The sequence below is a fragment of the Syngnathus scovelli genome, chromosome 10 (genome assembly GCF_024217435.2).
Source record: "Syngnathus scovelli strain Florida chromosome 10, RoL_Ssco_1.2, whole genome shotgun sequence".
Lineage (NCBI taxonomy): Eukaryota > Metazoa > Chordata > Actinopteri > Syngnathiformes > Syngnathidae > Syngnathus > Syngnathus scovelli.
In genome coordinates, this window is record NC_090856.1 from 10,994,899 (window position 1) to 11,022,834 (window position 27,936).

Sequence of the window (27,936 nt, forward strand, 5' to 3'; positions counted from 1 at the left end):
TCCCTCGTTTATCGTGGATTTTTTTAACATACATAGTACATTGTTTGTGTATCTATAAGTGTATATTAAACCATATAAGTGCATATGTTATGATTAGAACATTAAATAATAGTTTCAAACATGTAAAAATATGTTTTTAGAACCGTTTTATTATAATAACTTTTTTTATAACAAGGTACATGTGTACATACTGTAAATATGCTTTTAGAACTTTTATTATTATAACAACTTTTTATAACAAGGTACAATACTGTAAATATATTTTTAGAACTCTTATTATTATAACAACTTTTTTATGAATTGGTACAAGTGTACGTACTGCAATTGTGTGGACACTCCCAGCCTTCTGCTGACGTGTGGGCAACTTTCATGCCATAATTCCTCAATTTAAAAGGTTTATTTTGAATTTGTGAATTTTTTTTTTTGGGGGGGGGGGGGGAATCACACTCCTCAGCCTCCCTGGTAAGGTCTATTCAGTGGTGCTGGAGAGGAGGGTCCGTCGGGAGGTCGAACCTCGGATTCAGGAGGAGCAGTGTGGCTTTCGTCCTGGCCGTGGAACAGTGGACCAGCTCTACACCCTCGGCAGGATCCTCGAGGGTGCATGGGAGTTCGCCCAACCCGTCCACATGTGTTTTGTGTATTTGGAGAAGGCGTTCGACCGTGTCCCTCGGGAGGTTCTGTGGAGGGTGCTTCGGGAGTACGGGGTGCCGAGCCAACTGATAAGGGCGGTTCGGTCCCTGTATCACCGATGCCAGAGTCTGGTCCGCATTTCCGGCAGTAAGTCGGATTCGTTCCCAGTGAGGGTTGGACTCCGCCAAGGCTGCCCTTTGTCACTGATTCTGTTCATAATTTTTATGGACAGAATTTCTAGGCGCAGCCAAGGCGTTGAGGGGGTCCGGTTTGGGGACCTCAGCATCGCGTCTCTGCTTTTTGCAGATGACGTGCTGCTGTTGGCTTCTTCAGGCCGTGATCTCCAGCTCTCGCTGGAACGGTTCGCAGCCGAGTGTGAAGCGGTCGGGATGAGGGTCAGCACCTCCAAATCCGAGTCCATGGTCCTCGATCGGAAAAGGGTGGAATGCCCTCTCCGGATCGGGGATGAGATCCTGCCCCAAGTGGAGGAGTTCAAGTATCTTGGAGTCTTGTTCATGAGTGAGGGGAGGATGGAGCGCGAGATCGACAGGCGGATCGGTGCAGCGTCGGCAGTAATGCGGACCCTGTACCGGTCCGTTGCGGTGAAGAGAGAGCTGAGCCAAAAGGCAAAGCTCTCAATTTACCGGTCGATTTACGCTCCTACCCTCACCTATGGTCACGAGCTATATGGGTCGTGACCGAAAGAACGAGATCCCGGATACAAGCGGCCGAAATGAGTTTTCTCCGCAGGATGTCCGGGCTCTCCCTTAGAGATAGGGTGAGAAGCTCGGTCATCCGGGAGAGACTTGGAGTAGAGTCGCTACTCCTCCACGTTGAGAGGAGCCAGATGAGGTGGCTCGGGCATCTTATCAGGATGCCTCCTGGACGCCTCCCTGGGGAGGTGTTCCGGGCATGTCCCACCGGTAGGAGACCCCGGGGACGACCCAGGATGCGCTGGAGAGACTATGTCTCTCAGCTGGCCTGGGAACGCCTTGGGATCCCCCGGGATGAGCTGGATGAAGTGGCTGGGGAGAGGGAAGTCTGGGAGTCCCTCCTAAAGCTGCTGCCCCCGCGACCCGACCCCGGATAAGCGGAAGAAGATGGATGGATGGATGGATGGATGGATGGATGGATGGATGGATGGATGGATGGATGGATGGATGGATGGATGGATGGATGGATGGATGGATGAATTTTGGGGGGTATCCGCGATGTACTGAAGCCGCGATAATCGAACCGTGGGATTACTGTACTGCATATACATTTAGCTTGTGCTAGTTTGCATTGTTCATCTCACTTTTCACACAGTGAGGCTGAAAGCTCATAATGAATTAAAAAAAAAACTATATTCGCTTCTACAATGATGCAGATTTGCAGATACGCAACATGAAAATACAGACTGGGTACATTTTGGATTTTAAATATTGTAACATAACAAATCTGGCATTTATCTTTTTGTGTTAGAAATTGTGCCTCAATATGCAGTAAATCCTCAACCTTGGCATTGTTCAAGTAGGGGGGAAAAAGGCACAGCGCAAACATAATTTCCTCTGTAGTTCAAAATCTGTACACAAGATGTCAGACTAACGTTGGCTAGCATTTAATTGCGTTTTCCTTATTTGTTGGGATTTCATTCCCGGCAGGTTTAAAATAGCGACATGCCCATTTTGGCAAAATAAGGAGTAAACATTGCAAATAAAACCAAAAAGTCCTCATGAAAATACTCCAAGCACAGAAAAGTCGTTCCTTTGATACTTCCCACCACTAGATAGGCCTACTAAACAGTTTAAAACCAAGAAGATCCTGTGAAGAATGTAAGCTTCTTCACCATGTCAAATCTTCAACACGACATTCAGTGCGGTGCTTAAACAAATTCTAAAGCTGTGGTGTGAAAATAAACTATTGCTGCTCCACTTCCCCTTTCTTTTGTGCCTGGGAGCACCTTGAGGGGAATTCTGCAACTGGGTAACACAGATGGGCTCTGCCTTATACAAGCAGATAACTGCTGCATTATCAAACGATTCCAGCTCATAGACGCACTTAAACACAGCATTTGTGGCGCGTATAGTTCCCACTTCAACCCATATGAAAATTATTGGATTATCTTTGCTATACATAAATTGGATGTGCCATTATCGCGATCTGCAGCCCTACTTCAGACAATCCTCAGGTAATACTGTGCTTAATAGTGGATTACCTTTGGCCACGAAGAAGCAAAGTTTAGCCCGGAGCGGCAAGAAGCCACTCCTTCTTCTGCTGGAGGGGGAAATTCCGGTTCTCCTCGTGCACGTTGTTGCGTGCGCGCAGGAGGAAAGGGGCAGGTATCACAAGTGGGGCCCCTCCTCCAGAGATCAGCGGTGGGTTTGCGCGAATGGAAACCGCTGGAATGGCAGGACGGAACCGACGACTCGATCGCTCCCTCCCAACACGGGTGGGGGGAGCTCGGCAGCCACTCGCACGGGAGGCAGGACTCGCCTTTGAGTTGCACACTCCAAGTAACAACTCGGCCCAATACATCCGGATGCCTGCTGTGCCTTGTTGTATTTGCGAACCTTGAGCTGACTTGTTGGAGTCTTTGGAGCGCGCCAGTTCGCCGGGTGCCGCTACAAGACGTTTGCGGGGAAGCGCTGGCTGTCGAGGGCGGTGTGGCGCCGCTGCAATGCTGGCACGGACGAAGGCGAGGAGAGACATGCGCTGACCGGATTTGGAGTTGGTTCCTGTCCGCACCGACGCCTTGATTAGTCTCGTTTCCCACTGACTGCGGAGTTTAAAAATGCCAGTGAAGAGCAAATACAACCTGGTGGATGATGGCCATGATTTGAGGATCCCGCTACACAACGAGGAAGCCTTCCAGCATGGAATCAACTTCGAGGCGAAGGTACTATGTTTTCAAGTGCAACAAAAAGTCGTACTCGTTTTACTGAAGTGTAATAGCACCTCCCCGAACACCGCAAAAGTGGCTTACTTTTGTGTTTGTGCGTATGTTTTTTTTACGTAGCAGAACTGTACTCTGTTCTGGTATTTAAAAAGAAACGATGAACGCCAGCGAGTCTGTTTAAGAACAAACTTTCTGTTTACACAAGCATCGAGGTCCATTGAAGTGATTTGGGTAAATGTTGTCTTAGAAAATAATCAATTATGGTGACAAATTGGATGATTCATGTGCTCCGTTTGTGTTGCTGCCACCAGTACATCGGCAGCCTGGATGTGACACGACCGAGCAGTCGAGTGGAGATCGTGGCTGCAATGAGACGAATAAGGGTAAGCAGACTCGGTCAGACGCCGCCAAATTGCCTCTGCTCTACTTTCCTCTGCAAACAAGGCTCTGCATTTGAAAATGTTACTCTGTATAAAAACCTCATAAGATGGGTGAATTTCACATTTTTTTAAAAGTCAGTCCAGACGCGTGAGTGGGTGTAACTTTGTCACTCATTGACTAATGTAAAGTGTTGAGAATTGCTTACTCTTTTTGATGGTGCAGTGCAGTAAGGTGCGATCTCTCCTGACCCCCAGCTGTGCAAACGCAAGATTGATGCCTTTTTCCCCAAACTACACTTAATGAGTGCCAACTTGGCAACGTTTGACTTTGCATCGTTTAACAGGATTGGTTGCCGGTGCACTTGGGGCCATTAGACGCTCCTTTTGATGAGAAGCAGAAAACACACCCATACTCATGCTCACAAACATTTTCCTCATTTCGGCTCATCACTTTTTGTTTTAGAGTTTTCAGAACCACCCAAAGGCTGTTTGTAGCTTCCAATTCCAATCTAATGAAAATGGCCTTGTCATTGTCCATATGTGTGGTGGCGTTATGTTATTGTCTGCCTGAGTGCATTCCAGCACAGTAGCCACGCCGGAACACATGCGTGACTGTACAGCGGGGCAAAAGACTCCAAATGTTCTTTTTCCCTTTTGCGAATCGTGGCCAGCACCTCTGAAGGTGGACCTCCCAGTGCGCTGCCATGGCAGCTGCCGTGGGCAGGAAAGGGAGCTTTGGTTTGGCTCGTCCAGTGTGAAAACGCTCTGACGCTGGCCTGACAACACAATGGAGGGAAACCACGGGAATCTAACTTGGGAAGGAAGATACATTAACAAAAAACAAACAGTGGACAGTGTGGAAGACATTGGTGTCATGCATCCTCTGTAAGATTTTTATCTGACCTCCAGAATATTTGTGCCCCGTCAGTTCTGGTAACCTGGCAACCTTTCCATGTGTGCTGTCATTGTTCACTGCATGCATGAGTCACCTGTGAGCAGGCTGCTGATAGCAAAGCAATGCCATCGCAAAGCAGGAAATAACTCCCAAGCTGTGTGGCGTGTTTGGCCCTTTCGTATCCAAGTGCCGTTTCATCAGCTACACATGCAAACTTGGTCGCATGGGAGATTTTTTTTTTTAAGATTGATTGATGCTTGTTTACAGAAGAAATGGTTTATCAGCTGTGCGGGAAAACACTAGGGATTCCATCCCAGTGGAAAATTCTGGACATTTGCTGTGTTGTATACTCCTGTATATTAATCCTTAATGGCGGATATTTGTTCCTCTGTGCTGTTATCTGGCACAAACGCTTAGAGTTCCGCAAAAGTGAAATCAAAATTGACAAAATAATAGATATGTACAAAGTGTACAAAAGTGTTTCATTTGGCATTATACAGCTCTCTCTAGTCTTGTCTATTTAAAGGTCCAAAGGTTAAAGTTGAAAGGTGATAAAATGAGCCACCAATGCGACACTATCAATAATGACGGTTTCAGCTCTATCTATCTATCTATTATGCGTCGCCATTCATGATTTTATGTTTTCAGGCGGCACTTCCTCAGTTGTCTCTTAAAGTGAAACCAGCAGATGGGGAAGGCTGTAAATGACGTACAGCGATCCCTTGCTACTTCGCGTTTCGTTTATCGCGGCTTCACTACATCGCAGATTTTTTTTCCAAATTAGAAAAACATTTAAAAGTCAAAATAAAACTTCTAAATTGAGGAACCTTGTGTCTAACCTTTAGGATAATGTATTATTGGTCCCAATGTTCGTTTACATTCCTTTAGAAGTCCGTTTTTGCGTGTTAGCACGCGAATTATCATCTTTCCGCTAACTCGTTAGCCTGCCCAGTACTTCTTGTTGGTGACCATACTTTGCGGATTTCACTTATCGCGGGTGATTTTTGGAACCAGTTATACGCGATAAACGAGTTAGTACTGTATTTGTCAATTTCAAAAGCTGTTAATGCCTAACTAGCTTCATTGTTTGTAAGTTTCAGTGATATACATTGTTGTCAGATAGTCCCTTGTTGTGGAAATATTTCGTAGATGGAGCAAGAAAGTACCGACACTGAGCAGCATAGAGACTATTCTAGTAATTACATTTTGTTTTGTTGTTGAGCACCTGTGACATCAACATAACTAATGAATTTTTTCATCACCGCATTTAAAAACCATGCACGTCTTGTCCAGTTTGGCTTGTGAAGTTGAAGAATATCAATCAGCAGTCAGCAATGAATCTCTCACCTGATCTCAACCTCCGTTTCCATTCTGTTCCATTCTTTCTCCTCCTTTTCATCCTTTTCACTTGCAGCCACTTTGCCTGGCGACGTACTACAATTTCTTCAACCTGTCCAATTCTCCTGCTTTTCATCAGTGGCTGAATTAAACCTCGACTGATTCACCGCTCTCCTTCCGAGAACCCACAGGAGGCCTCGTCGGCCGGCTTAAATTAATGGAGACGCCAACGTCGTTTGATTTTCCCCCTAAAGTTACTTTGGTCCTAGGAGCTTCAGTTGAGTCCAAGCCCAAATGACGAAGCTCCGCCCTCGTGCTGCTTCCATGGTGACAAGATTATTGAGATGACACTCGGCACCGTTCAACTTTAAGTACACACGCAACGACAAGCCCAACTGTCAGCACACATAACTGCACTCCAATCTTGATTTTGCATCACTTCCTCTTTACTCCTTTTCCTCAAACATCCCTCGAGCAATTTCATTCTTTCCTGCTTGATGTCTTAAACTAACAAAATGCGGCGTTGATTAAAGAAAGGGGGCACTCAATTAACTTCAAACTGAAAGATAAAAACATTTCAAATGAAATAATTTATAGTAACTCTTGACTGTTTCAAAGGTTGTACATTCTTTTGAGGACAGAATATCAGTCAGTTTATTTCTCTAACTTTCAGCGAGACTTGTACGCCTGCCGACACATTGATTCAATTTGACTTTGACAGTCCGCTGCCAAATCACGATAGGAGTTGTTCTCGGGCACTTGAGTCACAGAGCGGGTCTCCAAAAAATAAGATCACTTCTTCAAGGACCGACTAAAGAAGAAGTCCAAGCTTTCATTGGAAAACACAATTTGGACAAGAGAAACGAGTGTAAAATTTACAATGGATTCAAAGGAGCTACTTTCTTTGTTTGTTAGCTTTTTGCTTGCATCACCTGATTTGCATCTTTCACAAGTGCCTCGTTCTCAAGTACCTCGTTCTCATCTTTGGCTTTTCCTCTACCTCCTCCTCAATCTGTCACCCTAATCCCCCCTCTTTGCCATCTGGCCCCTTCGCTCTCCCCCCCCCCCCCCCCCCACCCCCCCCCATTTCATCTGGGACCGCTTCCCGTTTCTCCGCCTCCTTTGGATTTTTCCATCCCATTCATATCTTTAGCCTTGCCGTCTTTGCATGGGGCAATGCAGCGGCCGCCGTTTCAATTGTTGCTCAATCCCCCCGGCCCCCTCCCCCGCTTGCTTGGGCTATACTTAGCCACGGTTACCATTGCTGAGCTGTCACCTCGGAGACTTTCCCGCCTGCAGCGGGTCTTCAAACTGTAGCGGCAGCCGTGTGGAGATTTCACCAAGCCTATTTGGTCGGTTTACCTGCTTTGCTATCCTGAACGGTGCTGGGGAAATGAAGCGAGTCAAGCCTAAGTCACCTTCAAGATAGATGCTGTGGAAACTGGCCCAGAAGACAGCTCAGTTCAATCTGCCAGCCACTTTTTTTTTTCTCCAGGGACTGTCTCCAGTTCCCGGAAAGTGACTAACTTACTTGGCTACTGGAGAGTCAAGTCTTGCCTTGGACCAAATTAACGACTGTATGTGTAAACATGAACTTGGGACTAATGAGAGGCTTATCTGTCTGAATCTTTTTCACATTAGCTTGAAGTTGCCTTAATGTCGTTCCCGTCTTGGGACAGTTGCGACGTGATAAAAGGTGCTGCACATGATCATTATGTTAATGATGGACAATCATGTGACTTCCTGTCATGAATATTTATTTCACAGCACCCAGGGTAATATGAAATTGCTTAGATCACCAATGTGGTCTTTACAAATCCAAACGCCGAATCGCTCTTGCGGCTGAAACAGCGATCACACCGGCTGTCATCATCTTCTTTATATGCATCAGAACCCCGTGAGAATATCACAACACAAATTGTTACCAAGGCTTCTAGATCAGGTCGGATGTAAGGGAGCTCAAGAAATTGCATGATCGGCTGGCTGATAGTGTTCCTGCGTGTGTGTGCGTGTATGTGTGTGTGTGTGTGCGTGTATGTGTGTGTGTGTGTGTGTGTGTGTGTGTGTGTGTGTGTGTGTGTGTGTGTGTGTGTGTGTGTGTGTTTATTAAGTGGGAGCGAGTGGGATGGAATTACGTTGCTTTCCATTCTGGTTTTAATAGCGTTTCCTCTTCACAGACACTTTCATTAAGCGGAACGCGGCTGCTGTCGGCCCGGCTTTATGCTCTGCCACATTGTGTATAAACTTTTGGAGTCCAGCTCGCCTGCAAATGCTGCTCCCTCGATATTACTTGAGCTGTAATTGGAAGACGTTTTCATGCCCTGCGATTGGCTGTCGACCAGTCCCAGCGTGTACGCTGCCTCTTCCCCAAAAGACGGCTCCAGGAAATAGGCAGATGTCATTTAAAGAAAGATGATGACAATGAATGAATAATACATTTGGTGAATTGCCGTCTTTCCATGATGATTCAGAGGAATTTTTGAAATTTTGCATTATTCATCTGTCTAGAGCTTTGGTTCTAATACAAGGGAGTGGCGCAATCCGTAATGCACAAAATGCAGGCCACCAAGGCACAGTCTTGAAAAAAAGTCAAATAATGTTAGTAATGGAAAAAAACATCAAAGACACTTTTGCAAAAAGGTCCAATTTGGATATTTCCCGGATACTGCAACTTGTCCGGCCTTGCACAGCAGCAAGATGAAATTGCATCAGGATGCCCGACGCTCATCCTCTGCTTTCACCAAACACCCCAGGGGCGGTTTCAGGCCCCAAATGGTGTTCTCAAATTTGTGGAATGGACCAAGTTACACTGGTGATTTATGACTCATCCAAGATGGTGGCTGTTTTCAAAAGTAAAAGAGCAGGCAAGAGCAGTCGTCCTGTCCAAGGTCACGCATATGCTTAAGTACTATGTAGTACTAGATATTCTGGAATCTTGTGTTGTAGGTCCACCTGCATAGGTCATGTTTTGGTTGAATGCCAAATGTGGATGATGTCAACATTAGCGCTCACCCTTCTTGCTATGTTGAGATACTGGGCGGCTTCAGTGTAGTGCGTGTTTGTGTTATTTCAGGAAAGGGAGTTTGTGAGGGGAAATGGAAGAGCAACACATCTGCATCTGCAAATACTGCCGACCTGTGTCAAGTGGAAATGTTCATGTTTGCGTAAATGCACAGCTGCCCATGTAATTTGAGTCAAATCCAAATGCTTCACTTTAAAGGGGTTAAAGGTAATGGATTAGACGATTCTCAACTTAATCAAAAAGTATTTTAATTAAGTAAGCCATTGTTTAAAGTGCTAGAGACATCCCTTTTTTTTTCAATTAGAACGGAATTTGATAGAATGTATAAAGTGAACACATTTGCCGCATTGGAAATTAAAAATGGACACCAATTACTAAGAATAAAGCTGAAATGAAATGCCAGTTTATCGATCGGGTCCCGCACGAAGCCAAACTGGCGGCGCCATTACTGTGACGTCACAAGTTGTACATCTGGATGTCAACAAACCCAAACAACATGGCAGATGATAGCGACAGCTCCGTTTCTAGCGGCAATATTAGCATCATTTTATCCGATTCAGAAACCTCTTTTGACGCAGAATATGATGAATCTAGCAGTTCACTTGGGCTGAGCTGAGCACATTTTCTGAATTGTGCCCCTCCCGTCACTCTGGTTAGGTTGGCATAGTAAAAAGTGCTCTTGGGGGCTTTAGAGTGCCGAGTTGATCTCGGCACATGAAGACATGACCACCTGCAACGTTTGGTTTAGGTTTTATAAGCATTTTTAATTTTATTGCTTAAATCGCATTTTCTCGACGAGCTGAGCACGTTTTCTGAATTGTGCCTCTCCCGTCACTGTGGTTAGGTTGGCATAGTAAAAAGAGTAGAGTGCCGAGTTGACCACTGCAAATGAAGAAATGAACATCTGCAGCATTTGGTTTAGGTTTTAGGCGCATTTTTAATTTTATTTCTTAAATCGCATTTTTTCGACGAGCTGAGCACGTTTTCTGAATTGTGCCCCTCCCGTCACGCTTCGACATACTTTTCAAAGTCAAAGTCTCAAAGTCTCCTTTATTGTCAATTCTTCCGCATGTCAAGACACACAAAGAGATCGAAATTACGTTTCTCACTATCCCAGGGTGACAAGACAGCGTTTACAACGCACATACAAGTAAACGACACAGGAAAAATAAAACAAGAAGATGAACAATAAGAGTGATAGCCCGCTAGCCGCTCCCGATGCACAGCAGAGTCCGGAAAGATAAGACAGAGTTCACAACGCACATACAAGTAAACAACACAGGAAAAATAAAACAAGAAGATGAACAATAAGAGTGATAGCACGCTAGCCGCTCCCGATGCACAGCAGAGTCCGGAAAGATGACAGTCAACCAGGCCACTGTGAACACGAGCACACAGCAGGCACGCACTTTCCGGTTCGTGGATCCTATCAGGCGAACTCAACCCATCTTGTTGTCCCGCGAACGAACGTACGCCAGGATAATGGAAGGCACGGCTAGGCGAGCTGGGTTGGCCGCAAACCTGGCCCGACGTCTCCGCGCTGGCCCCTCTTCTCTTTTTGTTTACATTCACTGAAGCTAAACGCGTACAACTTGAGACGTCATGAGACGTCACTTCCGGCTGGCGGCTCGGTGCAGTCAAACTCGTCTGTGCGGCAAATTTAAATGATATTTTTCAGAGCAACAGCTTCCTTTTCGTTGTTTCGAGCGTCAATTTATATTTATAAGCCCATAAGCTAACTAAAACCGATTTATACATATACCGGTGTCTCTAGCCCTTTAAGAATAACTGTTTGATTTTAGTCTCTCCACAGTAATTAATCTGATACCTGTAGATCATCATCAAAGCCAATTGATTAGCTTTTGTGTTTGCTTTGGAAAACAAAAACAGAACCAGTAACTGGATCAGATATGAGGGGGTTGGTGAGTACATCAATCCCTCTCGTGCAATATTGCCTGTCAACATCCGGTACATATACCGTATGTTCCACGAAACACGACTGTTCACAGAAGTGAGCCTCTGGTCTGCCGCGCCATGAGCTACTAATCCGCCATCTCAGCAGGGACTCTGGATAATTTGTCCCGATGAGGGATTAGCTTCCGGCCACTGCCCCTTTCAGATCAAGCCGACAAAATGGCTGCTCCGCCCGTGTCACTCCACATATTTCAAATGTGCAATGAACGTCACAATTAACGGCCTTTGCTTGTGTGTGAAATGCACTCAATGACCATGTCTTGCCTTGCTATTAGGATTGAAATCTTCATTATTTGCTCATCTAAGTTGCCAGAAATGTAAAAAGACTCAAGACTTTGTTTTTAAGGTTCAGCAATGGCCTACTTTGTCCCAAAGTCCAATATTACTTGAGCGGCGTGCTCCACGATGCCTCAGCGCAGCACATTCTCCGGAGGGCTCCAATATCACATTTAATATCTCTTGGTTAGCGTAATTGCACTGTAGTGGCTAAAGCATGGGGACGATGTGAGGTAATGATCTACTACTGGCAGTAATATTGGCAAAATCAATTTCAGTAGATAGGGCAAGTCAGATAGCGTGAAAAGTTGGCTCGGACTAACCTCTGTTGGCTATCCCTCCAAGCTCGTCGACACACATTTTCATTCCATATCTGTCCATCTTCACTGGTAATGTCTCACTATTATTTTGATTGTTCCTTGAGTCCTATTTATTGCAACACTTACTCCTTCCTGTCTCGGTTAATTCAGTTGGAGTAAATTAAAGAACACCTCCTGGTGGTTTTATAGGTTGAGAAATTTAAAGAGTGTCGTAAGTGCTTAACATTACAACCTGATACTAAAATGTTTATAAGACCTACAATCAAAGTGCTTTGGTGGTTGCTGGCACAATGCGCAGAACTTCTGCTAACAGCTGTTTTGTTTTTGTTTTTTAACTTTGCTCGATGAGACAGGCCAATCAGCCAATTATACAAGTCACTTGTGAATGACTAAACGACAGTAGAAAGGACTGTGTCCATGGAGATTTCTTGTCAACACTTGAAACGTTGCAATTCTCAACAATTAGGCAACATTTATTCTATCAAAAAAAAAAAAAACATTCAAGATTCATTGATAATAATCCATCATTGCATTTTCTATCACGCTTGTCCCCACGGGGGTCGTGGGCGTGCTGGAGCCTATCCCAGCAGTCATCAGGCAGTAGGCGGGGGACACTCTGAACTGGTTGCCAGCCAATCGTAGGGCACACAGAGACGAACAACCTTTTGCACTCGCACTCATACCTAGGGACAATTTAGAGTGCTCAATTGGCCTACCAAGCATGTTTTTGGGACGTGTGAGGAAACCGGAGTGCCCGGAAAAAACCCACGCGGGCACCGGGAGAAGATGCAAACGCCACACAGGGAGGGCCGGAGGTGGAATCGAACCCGCACCCTCCGAGCTGTGAGGCGGACGTGCTAACCAGTGCGTCACCGAGCCAGCATTGATAATAATACCAATTATAATTTATATTGTATATGTATGTGTATAGGTACATATATATGTAGTATGTGTATATGTATACGTGTATATGTATGTGTATATAAATATGTGTATATAAAAATGTATAAATGTATACATTTATATGTATACTTGTATATGTGTAAGTGCATATGTAAACGTGTATCTGTGTATACGTGTGTATGTGTGTATGTGCACATGTGTACGCGTGTACATGTATATGTGTGTAGGTTGTATACGTGTACACGAGTATATGTATACATACGTATATACTATGTAGTATGTATTTATGTACATATGTATATGTATAAACGAGAAGGAGGCTTTGAGGCCCTTTGTACACAAGTAGTTGCTAGCCGTGGAGAATAAGCGCATCACGACTGCCACTCTCAATAAATCCACAACGATTCTACATGGCGAGACGTGATGATAGTCAGCCCAGAGATTTGATAACCGCTTCGGTGTTAAGCTCCCTTTTCAAGGATGCCTTTTCTCGCTGCCCTCAAATTCGCACGAGTCTTCCATTTTTCTTTGTTAACGTGGCTTGTTCTGACTGATGCGCCGAGTGCGGTGTGCTTCCCGCTTTTTAAAGTGGAATAGAGCGCAGAGAACCGAACGGTGCAGTGCAGACAGGCCACTCGGTGTAACAATATACGTTGGATCAAAAAATGTTTTGAATTCTTTTCTCGTGTTCTGCGAAGGCACAAGAGGATGTAAAGAAGCAATCGTCATGTCTATGTCTCTTCTCTTTGCAGTATGAGTTCAAGGTGAAAAATATCAAAAAGAAAAAGGTCAGCATCATAGTGTCTGTGGAAGGCGTCAAGGTCTCCTTGAGAAAAAAGAAAAAAGTAAGTGACACTTCTCATGATTTTCGGTATGCCGCTTAAGCACGTTAAGCGTTGCTCTCCGGCTTCACCCGCAATAGTTCTTTTTTTTTTACGTCATCTGCTCAGACACGCTATGCCTGCAAATTCTGCCCAGTTAGAGTCATATTGATCGGGAATATTGGTCTCATGAAGGTTGAGCCGGGTGAAAGCGCTTCATTGTTTTCAAGGCGCAATATCCGAGTCATACAGAAGAGCCGTCGGCGTCCGGCAGCTCAAATGTCAGCCGGCGTCCCGAGCTCATCTCCAAGATCTCATCTCCAAGTCCAAGTGCGATGACGGACTAAAGATAGCAATGATTGAAATATTGAGTCAACAAAGCTTCAAGGAGATAGGAATCAATATAAATAATTCCTCCGTTGACATTTTAGCGTGACATTAAACTCCCAAGAGGGCGGACTGACAAGGGAAATGAGTGTGCGGGTATGTGGGCGCGGGTTTGTGGGCGCGCGTGTGTGGCGCACCTCTCGGAGATGCGCGCTAGGTCAATATTTGGGATGATTTCACTTGAGAGCATCGGCAACAAATGCTACCCGACTCACGTGTGTTATTATTTTTTTCTCATTTCATTGGCTATCAATTATACTCCAATTTTGGCTATTCAAGGGTGGGGCCGCTCGACTGTGCAGGAATTAAACACAATAATTCAGGGGTCACCAACCTTTCTTAAACCGAGAGCTACTTCCTGGGTACTGATTAAGGCAAAGGGCTGCCAGTTTGACACACACTTCTGAAATAGCCAATTTGCTCAATTTGGCTTCCCACTATGTGTTATCATTGTCATTTCCAGTTCACATGTAAGTGTGATTTTAACAAGAATAGCAAAAATACTGTCAAACCTTGTTTTTTGACCACAATCCGTTCCAGAAGGCGGTTCGAGAAGCGAATCGGTCGAATTCTGAATCTATTTTTTCCCATTACAAATAATGGGAAAAAAATGAATCCGTTTCAAGACAAAAAAAACCCCGCCTTTTTAAAGCATTTTTTCATTTGCGCATATTTGTCCGATCGCTCAACTGCAGCCCACCGCCGACCGCGCAACCGTAGCGCGTCGCCCACCGCGCAACTGCACCGCGCTGGTCGCATTATTGTGACAGAGCCGTCGCTGAAATTTAGAAAATTGTTTTAAAGTCCTGATGTACTTTCCAAAATTTAAGTGGACCTAAGTGCGCAGGGAGCTTAATTTTGTCCGATCGCGCAACCGCAGCGCACCGCCGAACGCGCAACAGTAGCGCGTCGCCGACCGCGCAACTGCACCGCGCTGGTCGCATTATTATGACAGACTCGTCGCTAAAATTTAGAAAATATTTTTTTTAAGTCCTGATGTACTTTCCAAAATTTAAGTGGACCTCAGTGCGCAGGGAGCTTAATTTGGTCAGATCGCGCAACCGCAGCACGCCGGGCGCTCACTGTCGCATTGCTTTAAGAGCGTCTTTGTGTTTTAGGATGGCTTTACTGCTCCCACTTGCTTTCTTTGGAGGCATGATTAGGGGTTAATACAATCATCAAAGTAACGAAAATACAATAACGGAGTCAGTCGGCATCCGGGCCGCGCGGTCGTGTTTTCTCGGGTCCTCCCGGCTCATCTCGCGAGGTTCGACCTCCGAATTTTGTTTGGCAACCGAAGCAAAAAAATCTCGAATTTTTTGTTCGAATTCTGATTTGTTCGAGAAGCAGGACTTTCGGAAAATAAATAGATGCAGCTCACTGACAAGTGCCGCTATTTGAGCTAATTTTGGAACAGTCCTGCGGGCGACTCATGCGGTCCTCACGGGCGACCTGGTGCCCGCGGGCACCGTGTTGGTGACCCCTGCAATAATTAAATAAATGTGATGGAATTAGTTATTTATCTGTGATCGTGATCGGCTCCAAAATCCTGATTGCGTAAAGTAAAATTGCTACTATCATAACTCAGCTGTTCTTTGTTTTGTTTTTTATTTCTTGGATGCACTTGAATTGAAATTGAAATGTTGCGTTTCTAAAGTGTGAACTTTGATTCCAGCCGTCCTAATACTTAGTTTCTTTTTAATACAGAAAAAGGAGTGGATGTGGGATGAAAATAAAATGATGGTGATGCAGGACCCCATTTACAGGTAAGACACTCAAATATCTTTTCCGCCATCCCAGCACATTTTGCTAGCACTTGACTTTTGCGAGCACTGTAATCAGGTGCACAAATTGACACCAACTTGAGGAGATTCATTTTTTTTCTTGCCTGGCTGTCTGCCATCCATATCAGACGTGAGCAAGCGGTGTGACATGTTTGGAATCCGCTTTTTTGTTGACCTCAGCAAAGCAGTTGATGTTCTCCATGATCACATTTTGCCTGCCGTCCTTAATTTATGAAGTACACAGCCTCAGCTTGAGATTCTGAAAGCCCGATGAGGGTTGCCAAGGAACTCTCCCACGCATCCAAGCATTTAATTTCTGTTAACTGTTACAACAGCTTAACAAGCTAAACACACACACACACACACACTCATTGATGTCCTATTTCTAATTTGCCTCTGTGGATCAAATTTTCAAATTAGAATGCGATCATAGCGCGCATGAAAACTGTTCTCTCCAGGGTTCTAAAGACCCAGAAGTGGTCCACTCGATACCTTACTTAATCCGCTAAGATGGCCCTGATCAGGTCAAATCACTTCCCACACAGTCCATTAAGGGATGACATTTCTCAAAGTGAACTTCGTCATCTTGTGTTTGCCCATTATGTTTCTCGACTTGCTTTTTTCTCCATCATTGACTTCATATGCAAAATGGGAGGCTGCTTCTCTAAATGAAGGTCGTGGAATTCGTTTCCTTTAAGCGGTGCGTAATTGAATTGTCTTTTTTTTTTTTTTTTGTCTTTTGTCTTTCAGAATTTTCTATGTGTCTCATGACTCACAGGATTTAAAGATCTTCAGTTACATTGCCCGAGATGGGCACACCAATGTCTTCCGCTGTAATGTTTTCAAGTCCAAGAAGAAGGTGGGTGAGAAACTGGTCTTCAAATTTTGAACCGCACTATGACATCATTGGTATTCAATTCCGTTTTCTGGAAAAAAATGACCAGGGCCATTATTATCGCTGTCTGTCCTCGGTCAACAGAGTCAGGCCATGCGCATCGTCCGCACTGTCGGTCAGGCATTTGAGGTCTGTCACAAACTGAGTCTGAAGAACGCGCAGCTAAGCAAAGATAGCCAGGGCGACGGCCACGGTGAAAAGAATGCAGACGACTCCTCCATCTTAGGTAAGAGCAACACAAAACAAAGACACATCGTGTGAGGAACGCATTTTGGGTCTGACGGAAGTTTTGGGATAGTCGGACTACATTTCCCATCATTCTTAGACGCGGAAATAGTTTGCGTATCAGTGTTATACTAATGGATGATTTTTTTAATTTTTTGCCTTGTGTCCCTCCATGTGTGGCTGCATCCATGCTCATGCCTCCATGTATGCGTCCAGGAGTGCGTGCTCATCCACCCGTGTGTGTGTGTCTTTTACTCGGCCCAGGCGCGGCGGAGAAGACGACTTCGGTCGCTGAAGAGACGGACATCGATGCCGACGAGACCAACCAGCCGACGGTGTCAGAGGAGCTCAATGTGAACCGAGGGGTGACCGATCTGGATGCCACAGCCAAGACATCCGAGCTCAACCACTCAGACAAGGTACGAAAAGAAGCGGAGAATTGCACATTTCTTTTGCGGACTTGGTCCTTAGGTTTATCCTGACATTTCACAGTAAGCCCGTTTGAAAAATGCTCAATGTTCATGTGGTCAACTGAGTGTTGGGATGCCTGAGCAAGTGACAAACTTGGCCTGGTTTTCTCCTCGCATGGAACATCAAACTCACTTGACCTCCCGTTGAACTGTCCGCGCATGCCCTGTCATCCAATTACAATGGGCATCCGTCCTACTTTGGAGTTCCACTAGTCAAGTCAGGATGCTTAGCCTGAAACGGCAAAACTGCTGCTGCACGTCACAGTTCACTATTGTCTGCAGCTTACGTCCTTACCGCGCTTTTCTTTTTTGAAGGCATTAAAAGTAAAACCAAGCGTGAAATATCTATTCAGTGGAAATATCTTATTTATGAACACTGCAGATACCTTAGCATTCATCGGACCTCGGCTCAATGGAAAACATTTTCTCATGAAGAGACGATCTCACGTATAGCAGACCTAAAAAGGAATAACGATGCCATTTTGCTTATTGTCGTGTTTGCTGTTGGCACGAGCACTCTGCTGTGGCTCGTCTTTATTTTCTCTTCTTCCTTGCAGTGCTACTGCAGTGACCTATTTTCTCGGTTTCTGATGCTCACACTTTTGATAAGAAATTTCTGTCATCATGAAATGATCATTTGCCAGATGCCTTGAAATAGAATTTTAAACTCATCTGGCATCATTAAGCCGTCTCCTCAGTGGGGATATCCAAAAACCAAATCACGGTAGTTCTTGTTTATTTACATTTACTAAAATTAGGCACAATTTGATTCCTAGCCACTCTATGGCTTAACTGATTTATTGCGAGCCTCTCCACAAGAAGCAGATCATGAGAGCGGAGTGGGTCGCAGTGTTAAACTGCCAGTTATATATGTCTCAAGGCTGTAAGTTTTAATAATTCATTTCCAAACTCCACATCAATTATTTGTAATGATTCCAGTGTGCACACGACCAAAGTGAGCTCCAGCTACGATCTAACACTTCTGTCATGGCAAGTCAAGTTGTTTTGATAACCTGACCACTTAGCTGGTTGAGAATTCTCGTTTTTAGCTAATCCGTGAATTTGTTGTTGAAAGATTTCCGAAGAAGACTCCTTGCTGATGTCCAGCCCCAGGTTGCTGCTGCCGGTATCCAGTGTGCTCTCGCCCGGCACTCCCTTGTCTGTTCACCATCAGATCCAACTTCTCCAGCAGCAGCTTCAGCAGCAACAGCAGCAGACGCAAGTGGCCGTGGCGCAGGTGCCTTTGATACATTTGGGCAATGATGTGATTGCTTTCACAATCCCAGCCTGGCCTATATTGATGTTTTCGAATCACCTCATTGATTTTTTTTTTTTTTCTTCTTTTTGGGCACTGGGGATGGCGCGATCACTATATCACTCAACAAAAATGCAAAGTTCCCAAATGGAAACATTATTAAGCTTGCTGTCTTTGCTGACACTTGTAAAAGCTTGTTTTTAAATCAGGATAAAGAGCAAAAAGCTTCCCCCAAAAATTCTTGCCGTTGTTTTTATCTGAGACTCTCTATGCAAAAATCTGAAATTTTTCTTGCATAGTCTCAGTAAATAATTTATTGTTCATTTCCACTCATTAAGGATGTAGAATGACAGCAGACGGTAGAATGAATTGATGCTCGCGGACATCGTGATACCATCCATCAATGGGCCGTAAATATTTCTTGCTTTAATTTGTCATTTATTTTTGTTAGTTAACTGCATTAATCTGGCTTCTGAGCGCAGTCCCTCAAAAGAGCACCAAACATCTGTGGCTCATTTAGAGCAACAGCTGGGATCGTCCGTGACGTCGACATAAGTAGCGCAGGGTATGCCACAGTGACCAAACAGATGGATGAGGTAACACCAAAGTATAACAAGAACGCAAAGTGCCTCGCTAAAAATCCATCTGCAACTCCTGCGGTAAAGTAGAACATTGCACAAGAGCGTGTCGGAATAAAAAAACAGCGCCTGAGCTAAGAGAGAAAGCGGAGCCGCTGCAGCTATATTTTCTTGGTGCAGCGAGAAAAGCAGACAGGTCTTGAGAGCAATGGGCCGTTCAGTTGTTGCCGGCCTCCACCCCGCTAGAATCCAAATCTTTTTTTCTTGCCGCGAAGGTCCACCTCTTGAAAGACCAGCTGAGTGCAGAGGCCACGGCTCGGCTGGAGGCACAGGCTCGCGTTCACCAGCTCCTGCTGCAGAATAAAGACCTGCTGCAGCACATCTCGCTCCTGGTCAAGCAGATGCAGGAACTGGAGAGCAAGATCACCGGACCTGGCTCCAGTAAATCAATCTGGCAGAATATTGAGGAATCTTTCAGCAAATGCGACACACCTACAGTTTCAAAAATCAATTCATGCGTCCATGAAAATATATTTTTTTTCTCATCTGATCTTTGTTGTTTACTTGCCAGCGGGATCCCAGGACAGTTTGTTGGAGATCACTTTCCGGTCCATGGTGGCCCCGGTAATCTGCGACCCAACAACGCCTGAACCGGAGGTGTCGGCCCTCAACCTACCCCAGCTTTGCAGCGCCGACGGGGCCGCCAATGCATTTGCATCTTCCAATGGGAATCTGGGAAGCCCGCTAGGTAGGGACCAAGATGTTCTCCAATTGGAATGTTTTCTCCCAGGGCCTCTGCCACCTCCCTCCTCCTCCTCGCCTCCCCTTCCGCTCAAAAGCAGCAAGCCCGAGGTGACAGAGACGCCCGAAGACACGGCAGAGTTAGAGCCGAGCCGCCTGGACTTTGCTAGTTTTCGAGAGTCGGGCATCGTCTCGGAGTATGAGTCCAACAGCGATGACAGTGATGAAGAGGAGGAAGAGGAGGAGGTGATGGAATTCTTTGCTTGGGGAACAGAGGCGGAGACCCTGCGGCTGCTGAATGTTTTTAGCAAGCAGCACCTGGGAGACCAAATAGCCGCGTAACACGCTAAGCAACAGCGTGACAGTTTTTCTTCCGTCCTGGAGAAGACGCGTCACAGACTCAAACATTTGGGTACCACTTGTGAGCAGGTCCACTTGAATATCGTTTCCTCGTTGTTATTGAGGGTGTCAACATACAAATTTCTAAATTTTGAGCCTACAGATTGTTTTTGGAGAGCAAAGCGTTTGTTTGGGAGCTTGAACTAATTTGAACTCTCATAACGTCACTCTCATAACGTCACTTTGCCTTCCAAATGATTAAATGAGCACTCGACCAAGAAAGAACGGCCGTGGCATTCTTGACTACCTTGGAGATGCTCATCCACTCCCCGGCAATCTGATGGATCTGACAGACAGTCAACTATAAAATGACGGAATAAATTATTGATCGGCCGCCTCCAATAATTGGAGCCAAATTGCATCCCCGTCCTTGTGATCCCATTTCATTTTCTTGGGACGACTTTTCCTGACCTCCACTAGTGAGCAAACACGCGGGACTGTTTCTCCCGTGGTAGTAGGCAATATAAATATTGCAAAAGATGCGTGAAGAAGTGCGGTGCGCTCGCCTGAGCTTTTCTGTGTCATTGGTGCTGATTGATGAACTTGTGGGACCGACATGAAAGCAGAGTTGCTGTAATATTATCTTTGGTTCAGAGAGCAGGACCCAGTTGAGATTAGGCATCAGAGGTTATGCTGCCTTTAATTAGCGTAGCTTGTTATGGCGCTATCGAGGTCCGTGCTCTCGGACTGCAGTCGGGTTGATTGCAAGGCAATAAAGTTTGAATTTATTGAAGCATTTGCAACGAGACTTAATTATAGCTTGAACGTAAAATCACAATGTTTTTCTCTGGAGGTAATTACAGTCAGGTGCATTTTCTCACACAAGAAACAAGCGCTGGATGTCGCCCCGAAGGTCGGTGGATCGGTTAACTAATTGGGTCAGGATTGAAAGATTTCTGTATCAAACAGATCAATCGCTACTAATGTCTTGAGAGGATTCAAAGCTAAGGTCGGGTTCTGTTGGTGTTCAGATTTGGGCTTTAAGTAAGCCAAGTTTGAATGCGGTCTTTGGGCTTTGGAAAGCCCCCCCGGAGAGGCTTTGGAGCACAGCTTGCGCTTCCTTCTTTGATTCAGGAGATAAAACAATTTTTGCTGATTAGAGCATGTGAAACTGCCGAACATGTTGGATTTTCAACCAGCGTTAGCATGCGTGTTTATAACGATATTTGGGGAAGAGCCAAAGTTGTCTGGCCAGGGTTGGTCCGTTTGAGGCACCCTCAACATCAATTGGAGCCACTTTGAGTGGAGATAATGAAGCTGTTCATCCTGTCACAGTTCCAAACCTTCGGCATAATTGTGTAATTTTTCATCATAATTGCGTAATGTCGTCGCAGATGCGTGCACAAAATGAACCATTAGTGAGCGTCCAAAGTAATCACGCTTCATTTCAAGCCCAGATGTATCAGAGGCATTACCTGTGCCATAAAAAGGGACACAAATGGCCCGCTTGACGATTATTTCACAAGCAGTCAATAATTTGTACCTACTTTTCATTGAAAATCCATTTTGTTTCCTTCCTTGGATTGTTCTCTATATTGTGTTAGTTCCTTCAGCTGTAAATTGAAGTGTGTATTTCACGTCGCAGTCGTTGGTGGCAAATCGACCAATGGAGAGCAAATGCTGCAGTTGCCGCAGTAAATTCTCCCACTGAAATGGGACATTACTCACCCCCCCCCCATTTATTAGTCTGCAGCAGTTCTGCTAGCTCATGTGCCGTGTTAAATTGCGCACTTATTGTTGATAATAAAACTGTGTGAAATGAAGCTTTTCTTTAATAGTGGCATTAAAATTGACTTTTGGGAAGAAAGCCAGCAGGATTAGCAATACAAATTATGTTTTATGTCTTGGTCTTGTATGTAGCTCCCGCCGTGTTGGTTCATCATTTGCCAGTGTCGTCTCAAAGTCATCAGCAAAACACAAACACAAACTAAACATTCATTCATTTTGTGCTCCTCAAAGAACGAGTCAAGCACAGTCGTAATGGCCGCCGTGCAATTAAGACGCTGGTCCGGAGCGACTCAAATGGACAGAATGGAGTATCACCGTGGGATGAGACTTGCTTACATGTTGTAGCTTGCTTAAGTGTTGCCTAAGATTTCGAGAGCATTTTTGAGTGATGAAGCCTGACCACCCACAGCAGCTGCCCACTCAAGTGGGAGCGCCTCTGCTTCTGTCATCGTTCGACCCGTAACAGGCCATCTTCGAAGTGTTTCTTTGTGGCTGCGTTTAAGCAAATTTGTAAACCGGGTTCTCACTAGCTTCCAATGTGTCTTGTTTGCGTTGGAAAATGAAACGTTATCTCGTATGGTTGCCTTTCGCTACTATTCTCCACAGCGCAAGATTTGTGTCATCTTTGAGATGTTTGCTCTGCACTAATTGGGAGGGTGCAAATTCGCTGGGATCTTTGAGCCGCGGACGCTTTGGGGAAAAGAAAATGAAACGGGAGATTGAAAGGAAACCAGCGTGATCGTTCAAATATTAGTTTTTCATTCCAACAACCGTTTACAAAGCATTTCTTTGTAACCTGTTATGAGTAAGTGTGCATGCATGCAACCAATGATTTATCTTCCCGTATTTCTTTGCTCATCTTCTTGAAGTATGGGTATCATGAGGCGTCGTGCACTGCGGGCCTCACGCACATTTGCTGCCGTGGCCCTCCGGCTAATGTGCTACTTTAGTCCATCTCTGGGGACGGTAAGTGAAACGCTTGCGCATGCAGCCCGGCGTCAAGGTTAGGCCCACTCTGCCAGATTCTGCGACCGCCTCCTTCCCTTTGCAAACGGCAATATGTTTTGCCTCCTTTTATCGGGCCAAGACAATGTATCACTCAGACGTGCGCGTGCGATGCCAGACTGCACTCAAAGCCATTACGCTCGCCTCACCTGTTCGGGCATTTCTGTGATGAAAAGCAAAATTGCCCAGACATGCTTGATTTCTCAGAAGGTTGAAAAGCTCTCAAATGTGGTCGCTTTGTGTTTTTTTGACCTGCTTTCCGAGAAACCTTTCTCTCTGTGAGGTAAGCTTTGAAAGCTCCAGTCAATTCATTCCCACCTCATTGTGTTTGTTGGTTATGAGCATGTAGTTTCTCCTCATTTATTGCACGTGTCTTTGTTCATTAATCGCGTTGCATCGGCATCTTGCGAAATCATCCATCTTGAAGGCACCGTAAATCGTCCAAATGTTTGTTGGGGCGTGCCAACTTGAATGGGCATCTTTCAAAACAGCGCTTCAGATAATCATGGTGTCTCTTCAACTCACTGAGTACGCAGAGTGCCAAACGTCCTCGCCACTCCAATTGAGTAAGAGGACGTGGTAGTTGTCGAGAGGAAGCGATGACTCCAAGCTTGACACCAATCAATGTGCCGTGTGCTCTCCGCTGCCGCTACCTTACTCCTCCTCCTCCTCTCTCTTTCTGCAGTTGACCAAAGCATGTTTGAGAATTCCGTTGCCCAGCAACAGAGTCCGCAGACCACCAGGCAAGGCCCGCCTTCCGCCAGAAGAAGCCCGGCATCCCCAAACTCTCTCCTGTCCATCGGTGCCTCGGACTCTCCATCGTCCGGAGGCCAGCAGAGGCTGAAAAATGCCATCAATCTGGGCAAGGCCGTCGGGGCAAAGGTGAGCCTTGCGCAAGCTACAATCAAAAGCCACGCGCCTGACTTCTGAGCGCGCCTTCCATCATTTCAGATGAACGACCTGTTGAGGAGAAAGGAACCCAGCCACGTGGGCGACATCGGGGTCACTGAGGTCAACAAGAACGCTGGGGCGGTGTGGTCTTGCATGGACCAACTCGCTGAAAATTCACCATACAGGTATGAAGCGATATCCAGGACATTGTTTTGTCCACTAAATGTACTACTGTCAAGTTTATATTGACAGTTTATGGTGTGCCCCCCCCCTATTAAAACCACTGATTTTCTCCAAACAATCTTCTCAACATTTTTTACGGAAGAAGTCAGCAACAGCTTTGAACTAAAAAACAAAAAAGTCTCATCACTGGCCGCTTTCAAAACGAAACATCCAAAATGACCAAGTGAGCTGAAAGCTTTGACCTGCGGCAAACTTAATTGGCCAAGTAGTTCACCGTCTTACCTCCTGGACCGCTGCTTCAGTCATTTTTAACCAGCAGTCTCCCCGAATGGCTCTAATTAGAATCCTTCAAAGTTTGTCGGTGGTAATATGAACACGAGGCCTTCCTGTTACACAATGTCACCAATAAGACCTTATTAAAAGGGCCAGTGCAACATCCCTCAGCGCAACTCGTTTTTCCCCAAAAATACAGCAACATTTAAATAAGCACGAAAAACAACAAAGGCTTGCCAGTGTTTGCGTTTTGGACGAATGAGAGCGTTCCATTAGCCATCCAAACATCAGCAGTTGGCTCGGCCGTGTTTAAAATAGGCTCATCGCCTATTTTGTCGTTTGCGGCGGACGATGCCATTGAGCGACTTCCGCGCATTTGTATTCAAACAAGGGAGCGGCGACGAGGAGCACCTTTGGCTGCACGCCGAGACGTGAGGACGGAATTTAGAATGAGAATGCAGCGTGCCAAGTTCATGTTCGCCAGAGTTCTCAACCCCAATGACTTGTCATGTTGATGCATGGACTTTTTTTATTTTATTAATGGATTGCAAATAATTTTGCAGAGCCCTGAGAGTTAAGACACCCAGTAGTGGCGTTTAAGTGTCCTCTTCTTTGTTTGGAATGCATCTGCAATGTGGTCTTGTCACAAAGGGGATGAAAAAAATTATTGTATTGCACAAGAAGATGGCACAGACCTCTCAACTAAGAACTTTTTCCTCTTTCAGCCACTTCCCCTTGGACTCCATCCCTCGGCTTGACCCGCCGCCGCCGTCGGGAAAGAAGCGTCTCCCTCGGGCATTAAAGACCACACGGGACATGATGATTTCCTCGGACCCAGTGGTCTCCTCTCCGGATGCCACGGACGTGTCTTCCCCGATCACCCTGCCCGAAAAGACGACCTTCATCACCAAGGAGGAGGAGGACACGCGGGATGGTGAGCTGGACGCCGGGCCGATGGAACCAGGCTCTGCAAGTGAGCCAGCGGATGAGACATCGGAGTTGGCGGGAAGCGGTGCGACACCAGAAAAAGCCAGCCAAGGGCATGCGGAGGAACGCCAGCTTCTTCCGTCTGTACCAGACCTGATTAACAAGGATCCTCCTCCTAAAAGCCTGAGTGAGGAGGCCGACACCGTCAAAGACGAGCATGCGGGCACCGAGGACCAAGAGCCGCACCCGGATCTGCTGTCCTTTGACTGAGTCCAAGACGCCGGGGCGGGCGGGATGATTCTCACCACTCTTTGTAGTCCATCCGGCTCCTGAGTGTCTTGGAAAAAGGAGCGCGTGAGTTCACAAGCATTTTTTTTCTACTTTTGAAACATTTCAAAGCTTTTTCGAGTCCAACTTCCCGGGACTGTTTCTTCTCTGGAAAACGTCAGGACAGATTTTGTGCATTTCAAAATAAAGGTAAAGGTGATCTGTTTTTGAAGGTGATAAATGGACTTCTTAGTGACATATATTCTTACTGATTGGATAATGAAGTCACCACTAACGCAAGAGTGAAAGGTGCAAGTGAAAAAGCAGGATGAAGAAATTTTATGCAACGTCATGAGAAGAAGAAAACGCAAATCTGACTTTGATGCTTGTAGTAGCTGTTTGGAGTGTTTTCCACATGATTGCACAATAACAAAAATGTGAATTAACCTCAAACTAACATACTAAAGTATTTGTAGTGTTTGTATCGAGTCCAAAATGGACCAAAATAGAGTGAAGATATTTCATTGTGGAGAATTCCTGGCTGAACGTTTTTTTTCCATTGCAAAAACGAGCACGGCAGCGGAACGGACTGATGAGAGGAGGGAAATCAATGTCAAGTATAACAACCAAGCTGATGAGGACTTGTTGTTGTTTTTATTCCCCGGGGGGGGGCTGCATTATACCGAAGGCGGCAGACCAAAGACGTGATTGTCTTCATCAGTTGTTTTTGTTCTATTGTTTTGTCCGCCTTGCCCGGGTGGGAAAAGAAGGATTTATCATAATTTATACTTGAGATTTTTCTCTTTCATCTTTCAATTTATTTGTTTGCCATTTGGTTGTCTTCAATCCTTTTTTTTTCTGTTCATGAATGTTTTAGCAAAACTCCATGTCCATGAGAGTGAGTGCTGGAAAAAAGTATTTGCCCTCTTCTCAAATCTTATTTCTTTGCTTTAGACAGCTCAAACCACTAACTGAATCTTTTTTTTTTTTTTTTTAAATAGCTTCCACATTTTCTGCACCGTCAATTTGAAATATTCTGCTTTTGAATAAACGGTTGGGAATGTCAACATTTTTTTAAATCAGATAGTCGCTTAATCAACAAAATAATCCACAGATTCATCCATTTTTCAAATATCCGTTACTTGAAGCCACTTTGTTGCAGATTATCATACTAATGTAAATATCAGAAATGTATACTGTGGAGGGCGGGGTTCAGAATGTAAAAGCACCACACTCCATTTCTGCATTTATCTTGTGTAGGCTTCTTGTTTCACATCTTTGGCCCTGGAAAGGTTGAGGCGTCCCAATTGGGGGACGCCGATTCCAAAGCCCTAAAACTGACAAAGCGAGGTACACAAGTGGCCTCTAAAAGTGAGCGACGATCCCTCCGGGGACTTTTTGACCTCCAAAGCTAAGAAAAATTCCCAGAAGACACAGAGCCAACTGTTGTTAGGGTCGTGGCCGTCTCAATAAAAGGAATGCGGAGCTGGACGCTCTCCATTCCAGAAAAGGCACTTTTGTTTCACTTTCTACTCGCAGTCCATTTTCAGCTTGTGTCTTTGTGTCTTTGTCATGCAAGCTGCTCGCATCGCCAAAGGTCTTTGTTCACATCCAAGCCGTAATGTGGTGCTCCCCAGAGGCTCTTTTACGTTTGGAGTTGGTCGGCCGACGTTACAACCTCTTTGGTTTATGGCCCCACTCACAACCCTCTCTAGTAGCTGCTGGCCTCGTTCAAAACCCAAATTCTTCAATCGCAAAGTGGCCACCGTGGCTTTTTTTTTATAGCACTCATGATGACGCCAATTTTTATATGAATGAACGTGTTTTCTACAGTACATGTGAACTTGTCAAGTGTCTGAGTCATATGTAGTGTGGTTTGGAAAACCAGCCTTTTGTTTTTTGTAGTGTTGAATCTTTTTTTTATTTTGTGAGTTGGACATTACATAAAGAATGAAGGAAGCTAATAAATGAAGAAACAATAAAGCTGCTTAAAAACAAAATTACCTTAATGTCCTTTTTAAATGTTTCTATGAAATAATTTTTGTGGTGTAACAAAAATGCTCAACATTGTTGATTGTTTTGGATATTTAAGTTTTACTTCCCAAATGTATCACTCTGACTGTAATCTATCACGTGGAAATAGATTTGATTATGAATTTGGTGTGAGTTTGTATCAACTGTCTTTTTCTCAGCTTGGATTGAGGCTTTCGTGACGTTTTCTCTGCTATTCTTGATGACTCGCTCACTTCTTCAGAATGCCTTTGTATTTTATTCCTAGCATTGTGCTCTGTTGCAGTGATTGTCAACCGATGGTCCGCGGCCCTCTAGTGGTCCGTGGCGGTATTGCAGGTGGTCCGCGCAATTGGAACTGGAAAATAATTGTAACGTTTAAAAATAAAATTGATTTATTATTTAAACTTGATTTCTTTTCCAGCTAATTTTGTAAATCAATTAACGATTCAAGTTATGTCAAATGTAGCTGAGATCCCCA

The 27,936-nt window shown here is 45.1% G+C and overlaps 1 protein-coding gene across 2 annotated transcripts; it reads left to right on the forward strand.

Annotated features, from left to right (window-relative positions):
• The first annotated feature begins 2,919 nt into the window (after positions 1 to 2,919).
• nos1apa (nitric oxide synthase 1 (neuronal) adaptor protein a) lies at positions 2,920 to 27,867 on the forward strand. Of its 2 annotated transcripts, none has more exons than XM_049722051.2 (13): positions 2,920 to 3,508; positions 3,820 to 3,891; positions 13,369 to 13,461; positions 15,532 to 15,590; positions 16,359 to 16,467; positions 16,588 to 16,729; positions 16,945 to 17,147; positions 18,274 to 18,435; positions 19,307 to 19,472; positions 19,603 to 19,779; positions 23,590 to 23,786; positions 23,856 to 23,980; positions 24,977 to 27,867. In XM_049722051.2, the coding sequence occupies exons 1-13, from the start codon at positions 3,404 to 3,406 to the stop codon at positions 25,446 to 25,448; spliced, it is 2,082 nt and encodes a 693-aa protein (XP_049578008.1). In that variant the 5' UTR covers positions 2,920 to 3,403; the 3' UTR covers positions 25,449 to 27,867. The 2 variants fall into 2 exon arrangements, with proteins under 2 accessions (XP_049578008.1, XP_049578015.1); XM_049722058.2 differs by having other exon boundaries at positions 2,929 to 3,508; positions 16,993 to 17,147.
• The last annotated feature ends 69 nt before the right edge of the window (positions 27,868 to 27,936 follow it).